This window comes from Hippichthys cyanospilos, chromosome 1, assembly GCF_059441005.1.
Source record: "Hippichthys cyanospilos isolate Australia breed blue-spotted pipefish chromosome 1, RoL_Hcya_1.0, whole genome shotgun sequence".
Classification (NCBI taxonomy): domain Eukaryota; kingdom Metazoa; phylum Chordata; class Actinopteri; order Syngnathiformes; family Syngnathidae; genus Hippichthys; species Hippichthys cyanospilos.
In genome coordinates this window covers 14,801,103-14,825,626 of record NC_142369.1, presented here as the reverse complement: position 1 = coordinate 14,825,626, position 24,524 = coordinate 14,801,103, and the positions used below count along the sequence as shown (strand labels likewise).

The following is a 24,524-nucleotide window of genomic DNA, read 5'->3' as shown; positions in this document are numbered from 1 at the left end:
ACAGCGGCGTGAACATCCATGCAGTTACATACCGGAAAGCACTTCAACTTGAAATCGGACTCCAAAATAAACTCCCATCTAATAATAATTGCTGTGATGTCACGCTCTGTTTGAACATCGTGCCGTGTGTTTGTCTGCATCTTCGTGTGGGAGGGTGAGATGAGAATAGTAGCACACTGACTTGGATGGAATAGAGTGCTTATTGTTGTGTTTTGTTCAAAATGGGAGAGAAACATTGTGATCGGTCCATTCTATGTGTTTTTTCTTGAATACAAAGAAGCTGAACCTTAGAATGCTAAGGAGTCAACGACAGGGCGAATGTGAACGGCGGGGTAAACATGAAGAACATGAGTACGTTTCGCTATAGGCAGTATAGTGATAAATGATTCATCCTTTCTTGAGAGCACTTGTCCACTCTCACCAATGGACAATCCGGAGTCTCAAATGCACCCACAGTATAACATGCATGTTTTCATAATGTAGAAGAAAGTTGGAATACCAAAACAAAATAACTAGACTTCACAGTTTGAGAAGGACATTGACTGGTGTGGATCCTTGGAGTCATTTTTTTTAACACAAGGCCTTGATGTCCCATTTTTTTTTTTTTTAGTCCAGTCTGCAAACTAATTGGTTAAGCCACACAGAAGTCAAAGCCATTCATAGGATAAACCAATTTTATCGTTTTATTTTCACAAACATGGTAGCTGCATACCAGAACTCAAACTACGTAAGGCGGTACTCGAGAGTTTAAATTAAACGAACAAGCATGCAACAATACTTTAAAAAGAAAAATTGAATTAATTAATTGTTTTAGGAAAATATAAGTTCATAAACACTTTATTAAATTGAATGTTTTTCTTTGGACAAATATTTATTTATAAGAAGTACTTTTCAAAACAGTTCTGACACTTTATATTGATGATTTTTTTGTGGGAACAAATATGTATTAATAATTATTTCATTTTAAAATTTCTTCTATGATCCAAAAGAGGACATTTTAGGTTGATTATTTTTTATGGACCAACACAAGTGAAGTTTGCATGGGTCCAAAGTAAAACAAATCAGACACTGATGGCATGTTTTAATTCTTTTTTTCTTTTTAACCAAAAAATGCTTTGCGCTGGTTAAGGGGTACTTGGTTGAAAATATATTTCACAAGGGGTACATCACTGAAAAAAGGTTGAGAACTACTGTACAAGTGTAATTTTAGAACTCAACAGTTGTTGTGTGCCAACTTTGGAAGAAAAAAGCTTGCTCACAATGATCAATAGTTAAATGAAGAAGCAAAAGAAAGAGAGTAAGGTACTCCCTTACGCAGGTGACTGGAGGTGTGTTCAATGACCAATCACACAGTAGGACATCTCAAAAAACTATAGAAATACAGTACTTATTCAATACACTAAACAGCAATGACTAGTGCCTGATCACAAAACAGAGGCAACGTGGAAACGTTTTATTATTTATTGGACAAACCAAAATTAGAACAGCTGCATGCCAAGTTTCTGTGGTGAAAAAAATGTGACTACATTCGCTCAACATTGGGACTAAAGCAAAAAAAAAAGTGGGATCAAAGTGAAAGCATTGTCTTGTCAACAAAGATATCATTTGGTATTAGCCAAAGCTAGTGAGAATTTATTGCATATTTTATTTTCAGCAAATTTATAATGTCCGGGTTTTCAGTTTTGAAAATCTGGTCCACTCATGAAATGACCACTCAGAGCAGAGATTCAAATCCAGGACCTCATATCTGTGAGGCAGATGATCTAACCATCAGGTTGTCATGAAAAAATGATAAACAGTACAACTGGTTGCCTGCATCTTCATAGTTCAGGACATATACTTTACTATTTTTGTTTTTTGTTCACAAGCCAAAACAATAAAATTATTATTGCCATTTGATGGCTAGGTGTTTTTTTTTTTTTTTTTTAACAAAAGTTTTTAGTGTATTAGTAATAGAAATATCCTGTTATGCTAGCAGTCTAAAAGTATGCTAAAAGTATGTTTCTGTTTTGTCCAATATTTTTGTGTGCAAATGGCAAAAGGTAACATTATTGTTTGTTTAAATGCTTTGTTTGTGTTTAGTCATTGTAAACTGTACAGCTGTTTTTGTTTTCTTTTTTTTACCTGCGTGCTAGGGTGTTATTAAGGCTTGTATTCTTACTAATACTAAATATGTTTTGTAAGGATTTGAGTTGGATCATTTAATGACCAAAATACTGTTTCTGTAACATGGCCTTATCTTTATGAACATGCCGAAGGCACGATGTTGATGGTTTATGAACCTCTCTGCTTGTTTTGCTTCTTGTAGCATCGGCTCGCTGCATGATTAAAATCTTGGATCGACACCAAATTATATTGGTTGGTACCTAATTTCAAATGCCCAACATTTAAGAACACTTTAATATACTCTGTACTCTTTTTTGCTGCAAAACAATCTTGTCCTAATTATCCACACTGTTTCATACACTTTAATTTGCAGATTTTTTGTGTGCGCATCTATGTACGTATGTAACTGTTTTTTACAAACTGCAGTTAAGGTATAAGTTCACTAGTGGACATAAATATCTCAGTGTATGAATACATTTCCAGTTCAGCTTTGCTCGTTTGCTTGCACTTCTAACATGTTAGCCTGTGAAGCTAATGAAACAGGTTCTTATTGCAGATAACAAAATGTCTTCATTGTTAACTGCATAAACAATAACTGACGGAAAGCTGGTTGTGCAATTATTCCAATCAAGGCCTCAAAAAGATCAGCCCTTGTACTGTTCGCGACCATTACCCAATGACAGTTTCCAGTGGTGTGGTGACATTTCATTTGCTCAAGTTGCCTTGTAAGCAGTATGGAAGCTGCACAGCATCAACCTTTCTCCTTCGCAGCTTGAAAACAGTTTTATTTATACTTTGCTGTATTTATCCCCTGTTCGAAAAAGGCAGGCACCATACCTGGGATATAAAGGCAGCAGGCACGCTAAAAATATGCCCCGCTGTCCTGAATATTCAAAAGGCTGAATTGTCTTTTCTCATATCCTCCTCCGCCTTCGGAGAAGATATTGTGGAACTGGCTCAAGTCCAGAATACCTAAGTTAAGTACTGTACATAAGTTTGATATGATCACTGAATAACGACCTTAATGGCCGGAGGCCTCAAAATATGAAGGAAAAAATTCAGGTACCAATCACTTTAGGTTCATTGAGTCATCATTACGGGCTGTATGATGACTATAACAAACAAAATGCTGGAGCAACTGGCTAAACCCACATAATTATAATTTAAAATCCATTGCAAAAGTTTCCTGATGAATGTGCATTTCAAATATATGCTGATGTAATGCAGTTGTCAAAAGTCTTTTAAGATCTGATATGCTGTTGGACTCAAATGTGCAGAGGTAGTAAGAAAACCTGCTCATCAATGTCACAATTTCGAAAAAGCAATTTTAATAAAAGGTTGGTATGCAAAGCTACCAGTGTGCTGCTGCAGGATGCTGGTCAACCTCAGATTTTTTTGCTGGATTTATACTATGTATTTTTCTTATATTTGTGAAATAAGAACTAAACAGCAAAATCCACCTGTTTTTGTCCATCTCAAGGGGCGGCCATTTTGTCAATTGCTGTTGACTGAAAATTATATAATTATTCATGATTTAGGTAACGACCAAACACGGGTTATTCAGTCATGTGACTTTTGCAAGTTAAGCCATTATTGGTTGTTACCCGAGTAAATATGATGCCGGTATTAGCCGACAGAAAGTGACAAAATGAAAGCCACCTACAATAAAAATAGGTGCGCATTGTGACTTAATTCAAATTCCAAATGCAATGGTAATGCTGTGTTTATTTTTGTGGGGATGCGTAGAATATATTATTGTAAACAAGTATTTTGCGTTGAATGATGTGTCTCTCGAGGTAAACTGGATGGCCAGTAAATGGCTGACATTTGGAGCACCAGTATGTTGAGTTAACTTTTTCAGTGCCAAGCATTATTGGAAAAGGAAACCTCTAGAGGGCCAGTATTTTTAGCTTTTTCACTCACCTTTCAAGGCTAACAGAATACTGTGTGCTATATCTATGTAAATATGGGTGGTATCATATGAAAGATTGACTTAAATTCCTTACTTTGAATTGCATGTAGATAATAGCCGTGTGAAAAGTGTGGAAACTGCCATCCAATGGTCACAGTTATCACTACAATGCTCAATTGACTTATATTAGGTAAGCATTAGTCAAGGGTGACAGCTCCTCTCCATAAAAAAAACAAACAAATATATTGGACCAGAATTTTATTATTTAATATTGTTATTACAATTTTAAAAGATGAGAATTATTGTCCATGGCACTGAATGAGTTAATATGATCGAAAGCTGATGTTCCTTATTGTCTGCCACAGGAAATTTAGTGAGTTTGATGTCAGGTGTTTGGGGTTGCACTCGTTACAGGAAAATGATGACCACAGCAATGTTTAAATATTTATGGGACTCATTCAAATTGCTTCTGTCATCCCATTCACTCAGAGAAGGTGGCAATAACATCACTCAGCCATTTGACAGAAACAGCTTCTTGTTGGGCAGGGTGAAGGTAAAGAGCGCATGTCAACAAGCTTACAGCTTACCACTTAGTATGCCCCCGGGGATCAAATTCCATTTTCTAACAGTAGTAAAGGATCGTAAAGATATGGCTAGGCAGTGGAAAATGCAAAACAAAAAAGTAATTTGTGCAAAATTGATGTGGGAAGAATCAACCACTCCCAAATGTTGCTTCATTTATGTATGACTGGGGAGTTGTAGCATGCAAAGGTATCGCGCTTTGAAATGGATCGGTGCTCAGTCAGTTTAGACAACGGTGATGTGAGGATCCAATGAGAACTCAGAAGCTGGCCACTTTTTACACACAAATAGCCCTTTCACCATTTAGTGTGGTGTTTGAATTAAATTTAAAAAAAAAACAACCATTGTGCTTTCTGTTCTCTCATTTTAGGAGGTTTTGTCACCACAGCAACTGGTGAAAAGGTAAATGACAGGCTCATTATGAGCACTGTGTAGAAATATCATTGCTCAGGCCTTAAACGTAAAACCATCGAAAATGATCAGGGTGATGTTTGCACAATCAGTGTACAAGTGGACAGTGTACCATTGTGTTTGTTTTCCCAATGCCTCCTTTGTGCTATCAACCTTATGAAGACATAATCCATGCCATGCAAGCATGATGCTGCCAGAAACTTACTGGGCATTGGTTGAGTCCATACTGTATTCCTCCTGATACCTGGACGCAGCACACATGGACACAGATAGGCACGGTTAGGAAAGCAAGAGGAAGGGAAGCTAGGACAGAGAGAAAAGGATTCTGCCGCAGATTTGGTTGGCTTCCACCAACAAATGCTGATGGTCTGTATGCTTGAGGAGGAAAAAACAAACTCAATGCAAACCATGGGAGATCAGTGAGCACACACTTGGGACACTATCCCAAGATGGATGGCTTGGAAGAAAGAGGAAATGCTGATCGTTGATATGCCAGGATAGAGGAAAAAATTACTGACAAATCAATTTGAAATCAAATGAAATTGATTTATCTTGATGCGGCTATGGTTAATAGCAGATCGTTTGGCAGTTAGGGCTTCATGGTTTAAAAGTTCCTGACAAGGAGTCAACCCATTTACGCCTTCCCAAATGGGCTAATGGAGATTCCATTAAGCCCGGGAAGTAGCTGGGTCACAAAAGAGGACCTCCACATCCCATTAATCTGAAGCATCTTGCCATATTGAAAACGTGGTTGAGTCATTTACTCAATCCTAATGACTCAATAATACGCCCAATTGCGGCTGTTTGTGACTAACAGCTGCTTTTAGTGGTTTTTCTATGAAGTATGCACACTTTTTCACTCCTAATTTGTCGAACCTATTCACTTCTGTGACTTTCAGTTCAGCGTTGACAGTCTTGATGTGAAAACGAGTCTCATTTGAAACACGCTTGTTCAATGAAACGTAACAATTGTCTTTTACATGCCACACGTACACAATAAAGCAATCCGTCGATAATTCACTAGCCTGTCAGGGATACAGTACATAGCAACAAGGTCTATGAGCTCTTTGATGGCAGCAATTGTGTTGGCAATAAAGATGATATCAGATTGCAAACAGCTTGATCAAGGCACAGGCTGAAAACTCATAAGTGATACAAGCTTCAAAACAGTCTTGGCACTGTAAATAACATGAATCCATATTCATGCAATTAGCATCTCTGTGCCCTTCAGATATCTTCATTTGCCAATGTTCTGTGAAGCAAATCATGCTCACCTCACCTCTGTGCAGCAGATGTAAAACCCCAAGCAGGAGCTGAGCTAGCAAGACAACAAGTAGATGGGAGCACTTTGGAAGCATGCTTTCAACCACATTCCCTGCAAAGGACTAACGGATCTGAAGAGGGAGGGCCTCGCACACGGGTATTATCTCTGCAACAATTTCAAGGGCAAATGGGATTTGTAGTTTCATTTGTGGAAAGGACACCACCAGTCAGAGAAAATTTGAGCTGTTAATGTAAGGTTTGATAAGGTTGACTGTTCTGGTATTCCTTTGTTTTGGTACTATATCACTAACGTGCATCTGTAAAGTATTTTTGAGGCTAATAAAGTCGACAACATTTACATTTTCGGGATGAGTCAACAGTAAAATGGAATTGAAAAAAAATCACCACTCACTTTGTCTCAGATAAAACCATGGTAAAATATTAATCTCATCACCAAATTCGAGGGTTTTGATTTCTAAGTAATTATGAGTGAATGGTACAATAATTTTAGCCTCACAAAGCTCACTATCACACATGTATTTGTAGATTAATTTACTAATTTCTTTTTTCATTAGTTTGTTTTTCAAGCATGCGAGTCAAGGGATGGATTACAGCCGAATTCATTACAGATAATGACAATGTAGGGTTGTAGGCAATAATATGAGTATATTCAGTATAGTATATTCAGTACACCTGCCATTCATGTTTATGAGTGTGGGAGGAAGCCAGAGTGCCTGGAGAGAACCCGCACAGGCTAGGGGAGAACATGCAAACTTCTTTTTAGTGTTTCATATGAAATCTTCAAATCCAAACTCAATTATTTTTGTCTTTTTATCATAATTATTACACTGAAACTAATACATGCTTGAAAAGTTTCACTTTGTGTATTATGACCCAGTATGGGATACAAGTTTCCCATTTCGAATCAAATTATTGAAATAATTGGAAGTTCCATGATACATTTTTTTGGCACCCACCGGTACAGAAGGACAAAGTGGAAAATGACTGAATCGATCTATCAAAAGATGACAGCGTGGTAAAATGTGACTGCCAGGGATGAGAACACAAACGGAGCATCAAGAGATCTAAGTTGATGAATAGCAAAAGTGTTTGAAACTGGCAGCCACGGCTGCTTTGCGGAAAGATCAGCTGATGAGCGGGATGTGGTTGTGCCTTGCTGTCAATCAACAGCTCCGCTCTGCTCTTTATCAGATTGCTTCTGTGCTGCTGGCTGACTGCTCAGGAAAGCGCTCCCATCGGTCAGTGAAACTCGCACTGACCAATCAAATTTCAATCTTTTACAAGCAAAAGATCCCCAAACAGATTTTACACAGCAAGGTAATGAGCTGGCAAAATAAATCTTTCTGTTTTGACAACATTCGGTTGTTGAAGACGCTCCAAGACTCATTAAGTGTCGTCAATACATAGCAATAAAATATTGCTTGGGTTTTTGTTTTACAGTATATTCCGCACAGAAACAATAATAAGGTGAATTATTTATGTCAAAATAAATACATTGTGTTTGCTGCATAGGATCGGTTTATTGATCTTGCTCCCTTTATTTTTGCAAGCATAGGTCTCATGATGACTCTTTCACAAGCGAAAGAGCCCTGAATCCTGCCCACATTCTGCGGATAGGCTTTCAAATGGAAAGACTGGAGGTAAATCCCTCAATGATTTGCCTACTGATTCATCAAAACAGTAGTCATTATTTGAAATACCTGCAAAATCTCTAGGGCCTTTTCTTATGCACATTTTAAGTGTGCTGTGGAAAATTTTGAAGACTTCAGGAGAGAAGGTTTTAATCTTTAACTACCATATTTCTCCATGTACAAGTCGAGATTTTTTTCCCCTCATTTTCAACTCCCATATGGGGGGAGGGGGTTTGTCTTATACCCACATAACTCAAAAGCAGACAAGTTTTCTCTACATATGTGTTTGAATAACATTAATTTGAATGCGAAATAAGTAATATCATGTCATTTACAAGGCTTAAAATGATTATATGCTCCTCTAATTTGATATACTAGTATGCATTCATTTTAGCGCGTTTGCACTTTTCCATGCACTTTCGTCAAGCACCATCTTATTCCCTCGTTATTGTCAACAACGAGGCTGCGTGGGTCATTTTCCCGGCGTACTTTGACCCATTATGAAAAGGAAAAGATAGCTTGACTTGTCCGTTCAAGACAAAAATGCAAGAGCGGTAGCATAACACTCGTGGATAACAGCAGGTGGAGGGAGAAACAGCGAAGAGCAACCAAGTCACTCTTTGATCTCGTCATGGTCGTCACTTGAGTAAAGAAGGCTTCAACAAAGCATTTCCAAAGACCTCCATTTCAAACATAAGTGGAGGAGTAAAGAGAATGTTAGTGCAAATGACGAGCAGGAAGGCGAGAATGTCTGGGATTTAAATGGGAGGCGCTATTTGGCGTGTCAGATAGTGATTATGACTTTTAGGTCTTTTTGGCAAATTCATATTCAGCTGTGTCAAAAAAATAAAGCATTGAAGCTTCAAATCATTTTAGTTTCAGTTTCAGCATTTGCGTCTACGCGCTCGTGTGCTTTGCTTCACACTTGTCTCGTGTCCTCTCCACCCCTTCCATAACTGCAACAATATGTTATTCATATTCGATAAAGAAATGCGTCTAAAAGTACCTTGATTTCGTCCATGTGTTTTAATTTGTCAGCCATGAAATGTGTAACCACTAAAGTCAGGAGTAGACTTACACTCGCGTTTTTGTGAAATTCACCTAAACTGAAGTAAAAAAGGGGGGTCGACCTATGCACAAAGTTGACTTGTACATGAAGAAATACAGTACATAATTTTGTAAAGGCCACTGGAGTCGTTCATCATCCGAATTTTCTAGAGTGACTGCGGGCGAACATGGTCCACTAGCTTTTTATTAAAGCAAAAATAATGAATTTTCGATGAAAATCCGCCTTGCAACATAATTGCAGCATGATTAGGAGCAGTGATGCTCATTACTCTGACAAATATAATGAGAACACTGCAATGCATAGGTCAGTGACCCTCTCACAACTGAAAGCTACTTCTAATCAATGCGTAGGGCTACCAGTTTAACACAAACTGCCCAAATTGCAAATTTGCTCATATTAACTTTAATTATATGTAATAATAATAGATATTAATCTACAGTAAATGAAGACACTGATCACAATGATTTTTCACAATAATTGTCAAAAACGATTTGAGAAAGTAGGAAAGAGATAAATTACATTACTGTTACTCACAGACATTGCAATGTCTTTTACTACCTAACTCTGTGAATTCCCTGCATGGAAATATAATTTCTGCGACAGAACAAAAGCAGCTGATTGACTGACACTTTAGGTGTCAAACTTATTTTCATTGTGGGCAACATTGTACTTACGGTTTCCCTGAGTGGGACCTTATGACTGAGAACCAAATAAATGTAATATCACCTCATCATCTTAAATGGCCCCTGCACTTGAATTCATATTACAGCGATGTCTGGAGATAAAGACTTCCTACTCAAAATACTATTATTACAAATCATAATTTCCCATTGAAATTAATGAAAAATGCAAAAACTCCCTCCTTTTTTTTAAATAACTGAAAATATAGTATAATATTGTACTTCATAAAAACTTATAACTTGTTATAACATGATTCAGATGTAACGAAATGAACTGTTTTTGCATCATGATTTAATGCTGCAATCCAATTCAATGTGCTGCCCCAAATGCTGTACCTGCACTGGCCACTAGCAGGCAATGAATATAACAACACATTCACACATGCAGGACAAAACCAAAATAAAACAAAGAATAGTTGCAGGGATGTTGCAGTTTTGTCACTCTCCATAGAGAATACATGCGGCCAATTGTATACTTTGTATACATGTGCTGCTTCATTGTTTGTGTTCAAATATAAACAAGGAATTCAATTCAAAATCAAGTGTTGTGGTGAAAACAAAATTCTTGTAAAATCAGTTAAAGTGAAAAGAATGCTGCAAATTTTTTGTTTCGGATCTGGCCCGTGGCCTAGACTACATGAACAATTCATTTTCAATGGTGCTTGGTTATTTTGAGTGGAAATGAATCAAGAATACTGCAATTGGCTGGCGACCAGTCCAGGGTGTTCCTGCTGGGATGTCTTCCAGTATATTCGCGACCTTAAAGACGAAAAGCGCCTAGAAAACAGCCTGTTGGATGAAATCGCTTAAAGGTATTAACATTACTGCGGTTAGCCCAGTGAATAATTGCAGTGTGCATGCTTGCCATATAACATACACAAGCAATAACAGCATTAAAATCAACACTGTTGAACAGTAAATGCTGAGTGATTCTAGAAATACTCGACTCCCCACTGCAGCACTAGAGTTGTGCAGTGCTCTATGAAACACAGCCAAACAAGGAAAAAGCTCTACATTTGTGTTTTGTGCTGCCAAACTTGCTTTAAATAGCCCACAGTACAAAGATGATTGCATCAAGCTGGGTTGCCTTTTTGATTGCTGTCAATCAAATAGTACATCAGTTTCCTCAGTCATACAACTGCATTGGTTTTAATTTCAACATAATCATCCATGGTTTGCATTTGATATTATAAATAAAATTAGATGACGTAAAAAATAACATTAAAAAAATGAAAATAAACTTTTCCTCTGAGTCATGAAATTCTAATGCGGCATTTATATGGAATTATGTAATCCCTGGTCAGCCTTCACATCGACTTCATGTGACGCTGAGGTGTTGTTTTTTTTTTGTGTTTTTTTTTTTTTTTTTTTAAAGCATGACAGCAGGTGCCATTGCAATCTGTCATGACATTGCCTCACACAGGGGCTGCCAGATCTTTTTGACGAACCCGTGGTCCTTCGTGCGTAATCATCACTCTACGGGCACGGGGGATTCAACATTAAACGGCGATTTGATATCGATCATGGTATATGCACGACAAGACAAATGTATGCATGTGCATGGTCGCGTTAAGTGTGTCCTGCTGCAGCTCGATCTCTACCTTTGGCCGACATCGCTCCCAAACGAGTCCATGCTCCTCAGAGGGTTGGACGAGTGGACCCAAGCGGGCTCGGGGGTTTTCCGCACCTCGGTCTTGACGTCTGGGTCGATCTCCGAGGGCGAGGGTGTCAGCTTGGCGCCCGCCATGCTTCTCTCGCTTGCTCGCTCGAAACGCCCCCCCTCGCAGGCACGCAGCTCGCTCAGCGCATCCTTGTCTCACTCGAGAAGCAAGGAGGCACAGGAGAGCGAGAAGCTTCCTCCTTGTCGCATCGGCGGGTGTTCTTCCGAGAGAGGCGGTGAGGAGATCCGGCTCGCCTACTGCTCATCGAGAGCTTCTCCATCCCTGACGGAGAGGAGCGCAGTCTCCCTGCGTCGTCACGATGTAACGTCAAAGCTCCCTCGGCCAAACGAGTATCACCGGCTTACATAACTTAAAGAGTTTAAGTCTTCGCTTTTGTAAAGGATGGTGCGCGGCGCATGTCCCAATTAAGACCAGAAGCCCTAACGCGTATCGTACCATCTAAATCTCGTTTATTCAGACCCTCCAAGCCTTTTGTTGTGAAAGCCAAACAAACCGCAGTCAAATAAGCAGGTGGCCTCTTGGAACACGTTTGCATGGCAATGATATGAAAACATTAATGCCAAACAAAGTGTTTGCATGGGCCATTATGTGCACTGAGTCAAGATGAAACGCTTTTCAAATGGAACGTTTTGTGAAAAACGATCATCTCAATACTTTTTCCACGAAAAAATCTCCCAAATCCACGTGTGAAAATATGTTATGGGCTAATAAAACCCAGATTAACCGCCCTCCTACCCCATCCAGGATAAAAACTGTGACCCATGAGGTTTAAGACCTCTTGCAATATGATTTTGTTAAGTAAAAATGAAAGGAATTGGGACGAACCCATTATTCCCCTGTCCATAATCTATCTATCCATCCATCCATCCATCCATCCATCCATCCATCCATCCATCCATCCATCCATCCATCCATCAGTGTTGTATCAGCAATGATCAGAGTTATTCATTTACCGCTCGGCAGTTAGCAAAGAGTGCTTCATTATTTGACGTGACAGCATGACTTCTCCTTTGGAAGTTTTCAATTTCTTCTGTCATGTTTGTCATTAGTGGGTGCCATCCAGTGTCCAAAATGAGACACTACAGCACCATTTTATTCTGATTTGCAGATTGCACTTCACTGTACTCCTTGCCACTATATGTACTATACGCCATTATTTTACTAGTCCAGCCCACTTCAGAATGTTTTCCTCCATGGGACTCTGAGCTAAAATGAGTTTAACTCCCATTCCAAAACATTGTTGAATGGAAAAAAAAGTCTGATAAGAGTACTGTGCCATGCATGCCTAATTTCTTCAACTTTGGTGAAAAAATAAGACTAAGTCCATAAAAGTTAAATTAATTGAATAAGCATGAGTGGTACAAAATGTTGCCAGAAAGGAAAGAAAATATCAACTCCTCCTCAAAAATCCTCTGACTGATCCAGTGTTATGAGCTGCTGCTGTCGTGAAGAACTTTGCTCAGATTCTTAGCAGGTTTATTATTGTAAACCAAAAAAACTGAATGATGAAAACAAAAATCAAAAAACTTTTTCATTTACAAAATAATTTAAAGATGGAAAAAAGTTCTTTAAAAACAACTTCAATGGCTTGGCTGTTCAACACAAAAAAGATGAAAACGAAGAATATATCTGCCACTTTTTGCTCCTTTTAGTTTGTTTTGTGATGTCAACGTAAAACTTGGGGCTGTGGGTTTTACACCTCTGGGTTATTCAAGGTCACTTTTAGTCAACCTTTGCCCCAACTATTCCCTTTTAGGACATACTCATTCTCGGTAAATGTAAAACAAGATGTTATGCATAATGTGTTAGAAGTGCTAACAATTTAGAGACTCATAATCACTACAGATAGTAAACAGGATGTATGCATTTTTTAAGGCACTGAGCCTCGCTTATTCAAAGCCACACACCAAAAACCACATGCGCACAACTGCAGCAATAAATGCGCCACACCTTTCCTCACCACACCAAGAAAAAAAAAAAGTATGAGTTTTCAGGAAAAAAAAAATGCAACCAAGATTAACATTTCACCTCAAAACTCTACCAATAATCACAACTGAATTTTTGGAGTATTTAAGTAGAGACGTCGAATGGCGACAGTTGACAATTTTGTACGTACAGCTAAATGTTCACAATAATACTGGAGTAAGTTTTGTAATTATTTATCTTGATTTCATTTTTTTATATCACAAAAGCTGTCATTTTAACAGGAGTGTGTATACTTTATAATAGCTGATGGGGAACGTGTTTTTTTTTATAGTACATTCATATATAGTTGGTAAGTCAATTCCCTTAAATGTTCTTTTATGAAGCCAATACTTTTTTTTTTTTTGATTGAGCAATAGTACGAAAAACAGAAACTAATAAAACTAAACTGAAACTAAGCATTTGACAAAACCAAAAACTAATAAAAATAAACAAATCTATTTTTAAAAACTACATTTAACTGAAATTTGGTTGGTGGGTTGAAATGAAAGTAAAATGAATACTCCTTAACATTAACAACCCTGAACCTTTGTGCCAATTAGTTAAATTAATCTGACCTGGTTGGTTCATCATATGCACAAAGTTGGCAAAGCTTCAGTGAGTAATATTAGATTCTGTTACATATACACAGTAGGAATATTATGCAATTCTCCGACTGTAAGAGCACAAGAAAAACATTTGAAAAATCATTCCCCTTGAGAATCCTGCGTGATGTCCTTATTTGGATTAGAGAACTACCCGGTAGGATTGTTTTTTTTTTTTTTTTTGTCATATCTTGATATTGACTGACCTCTAAAAATAACCAGATACAAACCTGAATGTGGATTTAGTTGAACAATATTAGTCAAATAACGAATACAAAAGTGCAATGAAACTGCTAAAAAAAAAAAAAAAAAAAAAAAGAGCAGGCAGCAAATTATCGGTTTCAATGGATGCAAGCATGACAGACAGATTCACTGATTGGGGCAGAGAGACATTTAGTGGCGTGATGGGGAACTGCAGATAGAGAACCACTATGCATCTGATTAAAAAGACGCTGATCAACAGACACTCCGGGTTTAATGCACTGTACGGCTAATAATATAGGTGGCAGTGTTTTTGCGGTACAAAGGCAACCAAAGAAAATGCTATTCTAGTTAAAGAAGCAGCAAATAAAAAATCTCCGGCTCTGCAATGCCCATTAGATTCAGTGTATAATCCATCCAAGAACCATATCCCCCAAAAAACATTAGTAACACAGTTTGCAGGCGTTTGTGAGCATAGAAAAGAATATAAGCGGTCCTGAGGAGGATTGGAAGCACCAACCTCAGACATCATTTGTGTGCATAATGTGCTTTAGTGCAAGAGCCGCAAGAGCAGTAACAACTAACAGGCTATTTTTTTTTAACTCATCATGAGTGAAGTTGCTCACGTTTTACAATAAATTGCTAAACTGCTGCAAATCCTTATTTCTGTCCTCATGTTTTATTGTGACATTATCATTTACACATCGCTTGTTTCAAGCAGCTCAAGTGTCCCTTGATAAAGCTGTGATGGGTCCAATCACAACAAAATCCGTGCTTTCCACAAAGCTTCACATGATGCTACATGCAGCAGATGGGGACTGAAAGCTGCAATGATGCCTCTTATGTCAAAACATATTAGGGCAGCAAGCTGGCGCCGCTGTAGGCGAGCAGCACAAGTCTCGCCAGGGCCACTGGCTACATATTGAACACGACACACGCACGCACACACACACACACACACACACACACACACACACACACACACACACACACGCACACACACACACACACACACACACACACACACGCACACACACACACACACACACACACATACACACACACACTTCAGCAGTGCACAAACGTGACTAGACTGCTGTTTTGCTATTAACTGTTCAGTTCAGGAAAAAGATCCACTAGCCATTTATTGGTTGTAACCTTATGGTCTTGCATGAAGTAAAAATGCTGGAAGGTATGACTAAGTGGTAATATGAAAATGGTAGACGATGGAAACTTGAGTTGCTAAACTTTTAAGTGATTTTATGTAAAGAACACTTGTCATACATTTGGACATGCTTGCTCATACCTTCTACAAAGCAATTTAAAGCAGAATCTAAGGCTAGATTCACATCACAGGGTTTAATGCACAATTCTGATTTCTTGTGAAATCCAATTTTGTGTTCACATTTTCAAATGAACAAGACCCATATGTGAACACCAAAACACCAAAGGGCCCAAAACTGTCCCACATGCGCATTGAGGACACGTGACATCAAACACAGAGGGCGTGCTTAACGTTAGTGTTTACGGAAGTACCTGGCAATTTTTAAAATGGCTCTCATACTAAGCAGAGCATTTTCAATGTTATATTTAAGGAGTAAATTATGGTACGTCTAGGAGGCAAAGGGGCAGGTTTTTGGCCATGGCATTTTGTGCATCTCGAGCAGGTGAGAGAAAGAGAGCGAGACACAGAAAGACAAATTAAAGCTCGCTCTCCCTCCACTGAGGGTTCTTTGACTCGTCCGCTATTGCTGTTTTGGCTTTTCCAACCTGCTTTCACCCTTTTGAGCATAGACAAACACCGTTTGTCGCTTGTTTGTTATGCGCGAGTCAAATAAATGGGACTTGGCCGTTCACACTGACATCACATGACAACAATAAGAGATATGTATCGGATTCAGGACCACATACCGAAGTGGCGTGAATCGCATTTGAGGGTAGCGCAGAGCAAAAAAGATCAGAATTGGGTCCCTTCTGGCTGTAGTGTGAACCTAGTCTAAATGTATGTTAAGTAGCTTTTATCTGCTTTTTTTCCAGATTACTGCTCTGCTAAGGAAAGCACAGTGGTCTAGTGGTTAGCACATATGACAAAGATTTTGGGTTTGAATCTTGTTTGGCAAGTACATGTTCGTCCCCACACTTGCATGGATTTTCTCTGGACTTTCCAGTTTTCTCCCGCATTTTATGAGCATGCATGTTCGGTTTAATGAAGACTCCAAAGTGCACATTAGTGTTAACTAATTAGTTTAATGAGTCAACTTTTCCACTCAGCATTGAAGAGATACTAAACCTATTTAGCCGTTTTAGCAGTAAAAAGTTACATTTTGTCCAAGTTACTTGATAACGAGATTACAAACACTTGCAGTGTGAATGTCACATGACCAACCCAAAAAGGCTGAAATGCCTTTTTGAGCATACATCTGTGCAGGTACAAATGGATAAAAATAAGATAGTGGTGGGTGAAAATCATTGTTAGTCTTGCTAGCTCTGGCTATTCCAATTGTTGCTGATCTTAAAATATTCATACAAGTAGGACCATGGGAATGGCAGCAAGGGAGAAGGGTAGCTACGTGAAGGGTGAAGGCAACATTAATTTTTTACGATACTTTGTCATAACAATACTACATTGCAAATGTGTGGACATAGTTTGCAAAAATATGACTGCATTTTCATTTGTACAATACACAAGTCCATCTACAGAAACAGTGAAACAAAGAAATTACAGGGGCAATGATAAATTGTTGTCAAATGCATCAATATTTTTTTCTGACAAGGTATGGACCAAATCAGAGACTGAATTATAATACCTAATGCTGGTGCAATTTCTACACTGTCAATTTGAAATGTTTTATTTTTTTAAATAAAGGAATGAAAGATTAGAAACTAAAACATGTTTTTACTCAAACCCATTCGATCGATTAATTGACAACATAATCAACTGCCTAATCTTTTATTACCGTAATCATTAGCTGCAGCCCTGGAAGAAACACTTTTTTTTTATGGGTCTGACTTTAAAAACTACTGTACATTCAGTATAATGCCGAGTTGTGACATAGTTTCATGCTGGTGTGTGAAAATATATACAGTATAGTCACGTGAAACCAGTTCGTAGCACAAAAAAGGTTGGGACCACTGTACTGCATTATACTTGCTTGACCGTGTCTGCAAGTCGAAGACAGCTAATTACTGAATCTTAAGCTTCTCCTCCATCACTCAACACGTATATTAGGTGATTTTTTTTATGTTATAAAAGGAAATTCATCCATAGTGTACTGTGTACTAGAGTACTGAAACTGAATTGTACTGAAACAATGTCAGACAATTATCTGACATAGTTAAATAGTTTTTCAAATATACGTCGACAAGGGTTGTTTATTTTCAGCTTGAATTTGATTTGTTTCCTGAGGGGGTTTACTGTCCCTTTTCCATCCAGCGAAAAATGCATTCAGGTGTAAGGAAAAAGAGGATTTATTCATTATAGACCACTGTACTGATTGCTTTTACTTGGCAAAGCCCAAATAGATAAATCACCTCACATTCTCTCTGTAAAATGATTGATGATTAAATTCGTGCAAATTTTAATCAGCAGTCCCAAATGGCAGCTCCAGTCCTAAGCATTAGTCTCATACTGTTATCCCTGAATAATCCTCCGAGTGACGCTGCATACCTCAAACAACACTGGAACCCCCCCATGGCCTAATTCAAATGCCTGCATCATCACAGCTGCTTATCAAAATTTAAGGAGCCAACACCCCGATGTTAATTAGGCAAGCGAGATGAAGCACGGAGGATTACAGGAGGGGTTCTCAGAGCAAAGACATAATAGCACGAAGAAAATAATTTTTCGCTGAGCATTCATCTAATCGTCTTCTCTGTAATTGTCTGCTCTGTTTGAGTCTTGCGTGCTTAGTCACAATAATGTTCCGGATAATTTCAAGCAATAAAAGTGCTATAAGAGAGCCGAAGAGTTTACAATCACTTATGCAAGCTGCGCCACGTACTAGACTAATTCCCCGGTGTAACGAGGGACTGATCCGTGGTCGAATGTCTCCTTTTTCTGACTATATTCCGACATTTTGTGATTACATGGAATGTGAAAAAAAGAGTTGGTGACTGCACTTTGCCATGGCAATAACAGTCATCATCAAGCTGAGAGCACATCACAGACAAACAGCCTCTCTCAAGTTGAGTGGCCCCCAAGTGTTGCCCACCCACTTGCTGCCATCAGCGGTCCAAAGTGCAAACGCGGTTAAGCGGAACTGTGTGTCTCCGTGAGAACAACACTAGGTCTGTCAAACATGTGAGAAGATGATTTTGGAGAACTGTATCAACACAAGATTAAGAAATGTGCCATCAGAGTCCATTTTAACTCAGTTGCTGCCATTGACGGCTAAAGCGGTCAAGGATCTATTTTACTGGGCTGGCGGTGAATGAGATGGACACACCTACAGTATGGCTGCTTCTTCTAGAGGCAAACGTGACTCATCTCCCTCGCCTTTTAATCAGTCTTGCATTTTCTGTCATCTTCTTCTTTTCTGTTTATCGGCTTCTCAAACTCACTCAGGTGGAACTTTAATGCTGACAATACTCAAAGGTCACTACTGCCATAACAGAGTAGAACGTGGAAGCATTATTTCCAGTGAGTTGGAAGTGGTCAAGCTTTCACATTCTATAGTTTCAGTGTGATGGAAGGGAAATGGGAATGTTTAAATGGTTTGTTTCCCAACATTAAATAGATTTGAAGGTAAGTCATAAAGACTCTATCCTAGAGATGTGAACATTTCCTAGTACTGACACAGGCAGCAATGCATGTTCATGCCAAGGATTTGTCAGGGTTCGTTCAAGTTCGTAATTGTTCTGAAAATGTTATTAAGCCATTCTGAAACAGTCTTCATTGTTTTTTTGCCACGTTGCAACACAAAAAAACAACTGAGGCTGTTACACTGTTTCAGAATAATTACCAGTTTAGACCAGGGTACTTTTTTCAGCATGCGGGCCGCTTGGAAGAAAATCTATTCCCAAGTGGGCCAGACCAACAAAATAAAGGTACAGTGGGCCCCCGCTTAACGAACACCCTGTCTTACGTATTTTTCATCTTACGACGTGGACCGCGGCGTTTTTTTGTCCCCCTCTTACGCACAAACCTTTCGTCTTACGAACCATCCAATAGTGTGTCCGCACTATTTTTTTCACTTTGCTGCGTCAACAAAAACAACTTTTGTCGCATGTCAGGGAAATGCCGATATGCTATTGGCCGATTAAGGCAGTCACGGAGATGTCGATATGCTATTGGCCGAACGCCCTCATCTAGCTTGATGGCACAAGCTGGTCGGTGTGTTGTGAAGACTTTGCAAACTTTTATCTGTTAGACGTGGCTTCTAAAATTGCAAGTGGCGGTAAAGGAAGAAGTAAGAGGATGATGGCAATAGAAACAAAGCAGGAGATAATAAAAAAATACGAAGGAGGCACACGCATAGTTAACCTTGCTAGTGAGTATGGCCGTAACCGCTCGACAATCGCTACAATTCTCAAGAACAAGGAAGCTATTAAAGCAAGTCTTTAAGGGCATGACTTCCCTTGCCAGGGGACGGACCTCGGTCAACAACAAAATGGAGAGGCTTCTTCTATTATGGATTAAAGAGAAGGAAATCGCCGGTGATATGTTCTCGTTTGAAAAAAGTTCTCGTTTAAGAAAAAAAAAATCTGCGGGTTCATCTCTGCTCCCCTCCGCCTCCACCCACCACCAGCTCAAGTCAAGTCGGCGCAAAGGTAAATGTCATTTTTCCTTTGTATATAACTGAACAGTAGATTATGTTACTAATTTTTAATATGTGTATAAAGTCGTGATGTTTTTACCTAAGGTTTTTGCACGCGTTGCAAGCATTCACTAATTAACAGATGTTTGGATTGCCTGTCATACGGCCAATTCGAGTTACGAGCCTAGCCGCTGAACGGATTAAGGTCGTAACACAGGGGCCCACTGTATTACTTTAACTTTAAAACAACAACTTCAAATGTATTGTTCTTTTTTTAATACTGTCTAAAACAGTACAAGCACCACATCACTGTTCATTATAAAACAATTCACATTAGTCTTTTTCATAAAACATTTTCAAGTTTTTCATATATTGAAAAATATTCAGCCCATTTTTAAAGGAGCCAGATTCAACCCATTAGCGGGCCGGAAGCGGGCCGCGGGCAGTATGTTTGACACCCCTGGTTTAGAATGTCTTGAGAACCATTTCTACCACTACATAAACGTACTGGACTTAGCAAGCTACAGTATGAAAAAAAGGGCATCATCCCTTGAAGTGTCATGTTTTTTGAGGTGTTTGGGGTCGTGTCTTTGTTGTGTGTAGCCAGGCGTATGAAGCAGAGTAATGGCGAATTAGATGGCCCTGCCAGCTACCAAAAAGTTTCATTACAGGGATCATTTATCAATGTGATATAACCCAAGCAAAATGATATATCTTATTGAGTGAAGAGGAAAATGAGCACATACCCACAACCCATTGTCAGGGGAAAAGCTGCCAAAGAATATGAGCCCTGACAGGGCTTGGAGGGGGAGGATTCTAATTATTCACTGACTCTGATATATTGAACATGCTAAACACACAGTCAGTCAGATATCCACAAATGCGCAGTTGGAACAAATGGACATATAGTGAAGCTACCCAAATTAAGGGCCATTTTTGAGTAGACCATTTTAAATTAGGGTGGATTTCAGGACTTGCTAGGAATCATTAGTCGATGCAAAGTACTGAGGAAATGAACAGTGGTTAGCTAAGATGCATTTCTCGCTTTATCAAACCATTTTCTAGTCGAAACGGTGAAGTCATAGGCGTAGCAATGTGATCACATTTTCCAAATCCTGAGCCTTTTTTCTTTGTAAATAAATATAAGTAAATACATACATAAATACACATAAAGTGCTGTACATAGTATGTACATATATATCATACAGTATGTACTTTATATAGTTTTGTTCACTCCATCAACTCCATAATATGTTCAGAATGTCTATTCTGGAATTAGTGCTTTATTATCACTGCCCAGAATGACAAATTACAGTTTTTTTGTTTTTGTTTTTGCCTACTTTATTATTTGCCTTATTGTGTGGAATCTAAGTCTGCTCAGGGAAGTGAGCAGAATAAGAATTTCATTATGTAGGGTTACTATGTATACAACAATAAAACTCTTGAATCTTGAATAGTTAAGATACAAGCATACATACAGTATTAAAAAAATCCAGAGCATGCCAATATAATACAACAAATAAAACAAATTCAAATAAAAGCAAGTTATATAAATGTCAAAACAAAATACTATTTTGTCTTAAATATGTTTTGAACCCGCTGCTTTTTAAAATTTACACTGCACAATATATTTGTTAAAATTCAGGGCAATGTAGGCACCATAACCTCCAATAAAATTTAATAAAGTGGGTGATCTATAATCATTTTCCGTCGAGTTTTGTGATTCTAAACGTGTGGTCCCTCATGAGTCACCCTAAATGAGTTGATCACAGTTGACCAATGGACCGCCTAGCTATTGTTGATCACCCGCATGACATCTCACTGCAGGGAAATAAAAAACTCAGCCTAAAAACAAAACAAAAAATAAACATCAATCGAGAAAAAAAAAAAGAACAGTGTTGTTTACATTGAATGCTGCTCACTCTGCACGGTAAAGATGATTAAGTAGAAGACCGTTGTCATGACCTTGCTTATGGTAGGAACTTCAAAACAAAAGTGTGCCGAGGTCGTTTGTGTTATACATTACTTGATATCCTACAGTTTATTTTGAAGCATTGGCTGGCTTTCTAACAATGTTTGGCTGTTTTATTATAATACAGTGGCTTAACAGACAGTACATTCTCCTTTATGCTTGATTGAATTTCTGGGACAACAAGCCAAAAAAACAAAAACAAAACACAGATCTCATCCCATAGTTACTGCCCTGTAAATGAGTTTATCCTGCCAGTTGAAGCGATGATTACTGCAAACCTAAGTAAACTAAGCGAGACTTTCTCTGCAATTGCAGTTGGACGAATCTACACGACACAGCCCAAATGTGTATTTTGTGTGGTGTATACTAAACTGTGATATCCCTAAACATTGTTTGGTCATGTCACTTCAAAAGAGATTTATTATATTGATGCTGAGCTGTATTTGTCACCTATCACTGTTTATCAGGATATCAACAATGGCTCCTTACAAAAAAACCCGGTCTGACTGCTTGAATCTTTAGCTTTCCATCATAGGGCTTTCACTCACCAGTAAACAGAGTGAGATGGAATTTAAAAGATTTTTTAAAACCTTTTGATATAGCACAGTTACTCCTGAGGTAGGGATGTCCATGAGAGTCGGAATATACACAAAGCAGCAGTCAAAGGCATTTAGACAGGGGGACAAATTGGCAGGGATCAGAAGTAAAAATGGCACCTCCCCAGCAGCCAGCCACAACTTTTTTTTTTGGACTAGAACCAGCAAGATGTCCAACGGTAAGTGCCCACACACTGAATTACTGGGCACCCTGTAAAGAAACCAACTGTGACCGATGTTCCGATGCTATGTATTTGAGTCTCAGAAAAAGTGTGCCGCCTGCAACATTCGTTCCTGCCACTCATCACTGCCTGCTTAGGTATACTGTAGGATTGTCTATGTGTGATACGTGTATAATTTTTACATTTGCAGAAATTACATTTTTAAACAAATGGGTGTTTCTGTTCTGAAAGTCTACCCAATATACGGTAATTACAACAAGGGTCACAACTACAATTAGCATTAGTACTAGTAAGAAAAACATGCAGCAAATGGATGCTTTAGGGCGCCCACTAAGACAAAGGTTCTTACTATACATGATAGTAGCAAATTTTACTGCCAGGTCAATCATTCTCGATACAACGTCTCGACTCACAGGGAGATGTTAAGAGGTGATTTAGTAGACAATTAACACTGCCCATTCTGTCCACATCTCTCCCTTTTCAGTCACTTGAAGAAAAAAAAACTGCAAGATTACACACAGAGAGGGAAAGATGGATGGAACCAATTTTCCACCCGCAGTTCTTTTGTGTGGTTTTTTTTTTTTGCCTCTGTGCATAAGAGGCTCGCTTCTATTTCTGACGGTGGCAGAGCCAAGCCCCCTTTCACTGGCTGACACGTTGAGAAATAAACCCACACACACTTCAAGGTATAATAGGAATGGCACAGGTGGACACACAAACAAACATACACTCGTTCGCAGCTCACACAATTGCAGTCATTACAGTTCTTAAACACTAGACTAGAAATAATGACATCTGTGGAAGGAGACCCCTTCCACATACCCACCCCTACATCCACAAAATAACACATTCAATCTCACTACCACTTAGTAAAAGTGGACTAAATAAGGGTTTACCAAATTGACGCGCCCACAATTATACTCATGCACACTACACTTTCATTCTAGAACTCCATGGATGTACAGTATATAAAGAAAAACTTCATTTTCTGGCCTGGCAGTTCATATCCTGGCTGCTATTTTAGCACCTATTTCATCAAGCCCCCACACTTGTCACTAGAACCCCCCCCCCCCCCCCCCCCATATTAGGTGACTGCTGAAAGGCTGCGATTCGTGGGTGTGTTGGGCATCAAACCGATGACTGAATAGACATCTGTGACAAGTCAACTTTTTGACTTTTTAAAAGAGCAGTCTGAAACTTTTCTTTTTACATATATCAACCTGATCATTATAGCTGCAGTCTAGTGATGTTTCAAAAGAAATTCATTTGGTGACGCAACAAGGAAGCATTAACTTTCCACTTAAGAAAATCCAAATTGAATGCAGGAACAATGTGAAGCCTAATTGCCCTGCAAAAAAAAAAAAGACAAATTCAGTGGAAAACCCAAAGTTTAAATTTATGTGCTCAAAAACTCAATTTTGTAGGGAAACTGTACTGCTAAAATTATACAAAATGAATATTAAGTATACATCAAAGCATTTCTATACATTATTCATCCGAGTTATTAAAGTGTTTGTGTTTATTGGGGTTGCGGGTGAGCTGAAGCCTTTTCCAGCAGACATTGGGTAAGGGGTGGAGCGTACCCAGGGCTGACCAATCAAAGGATACTACATTGTTATGAGATAATGGTTCAACGCAGACCAACATCCCAAAACACACTAACTACATATGATGAATATTTATCAACTTCCATTTACAATTTAGACCAGTCACCATGTACTCACAGGGTACAATCATCCATTCACACTTACAGTACATTGACACCTATGGACAATTTAGTCTTCAATGAACCTAAAGTGCATGTATTTGGAATGTAGAAGAAAGCTGGAGAAAACCAAAGCAAGCGGGAAAAGAACAAGCCCTCTCCACAACAGGAAGATTTAAACACTGAAT

The 24,524-nt window shown here is 38.7% G+C and overlaps 1 protein-coding gene across 11 annotated transcripts in view; it reads right to left on the bottom strand.

Annotated features, from left to right (window-relative positions):
• LOC148429385 (potassium channel subfamily T member 1-like) overlaps window positions 1-24,524 on the bottom strand; it is a 64,173-nt gene that overhangs the window by 30,239 nt on the left and 9,410 nt on the right. Inside the window, exons 1-2 of one of the 11 annotated variants that reach the window (XM_088409929.1) lie at window positions 11,277-11,601; window positions 5,217-5,255 (exon numbers count right to left, since the gene is read on the bottom strand). The exons of 9 other annotated variants lie outside the window; for them this stretch is intronic. In XM_088409929.1, the coding sequence (XP_088266055.1) occupies window positions 5,217-5,255; window positions 11,277-11,422 (185 nt within the window). In that variant the 5' untranslated portion in view covers window positions 11,423-11,601. Of the gene's footprint in view, window positions 1-5,216; window positions 5,256-11,276; window positions 11,602-24,524 lie in introns of those variants that run through there. One more of the 11 variants, XM_088409953.1, reaches the window with a different exon arrangement.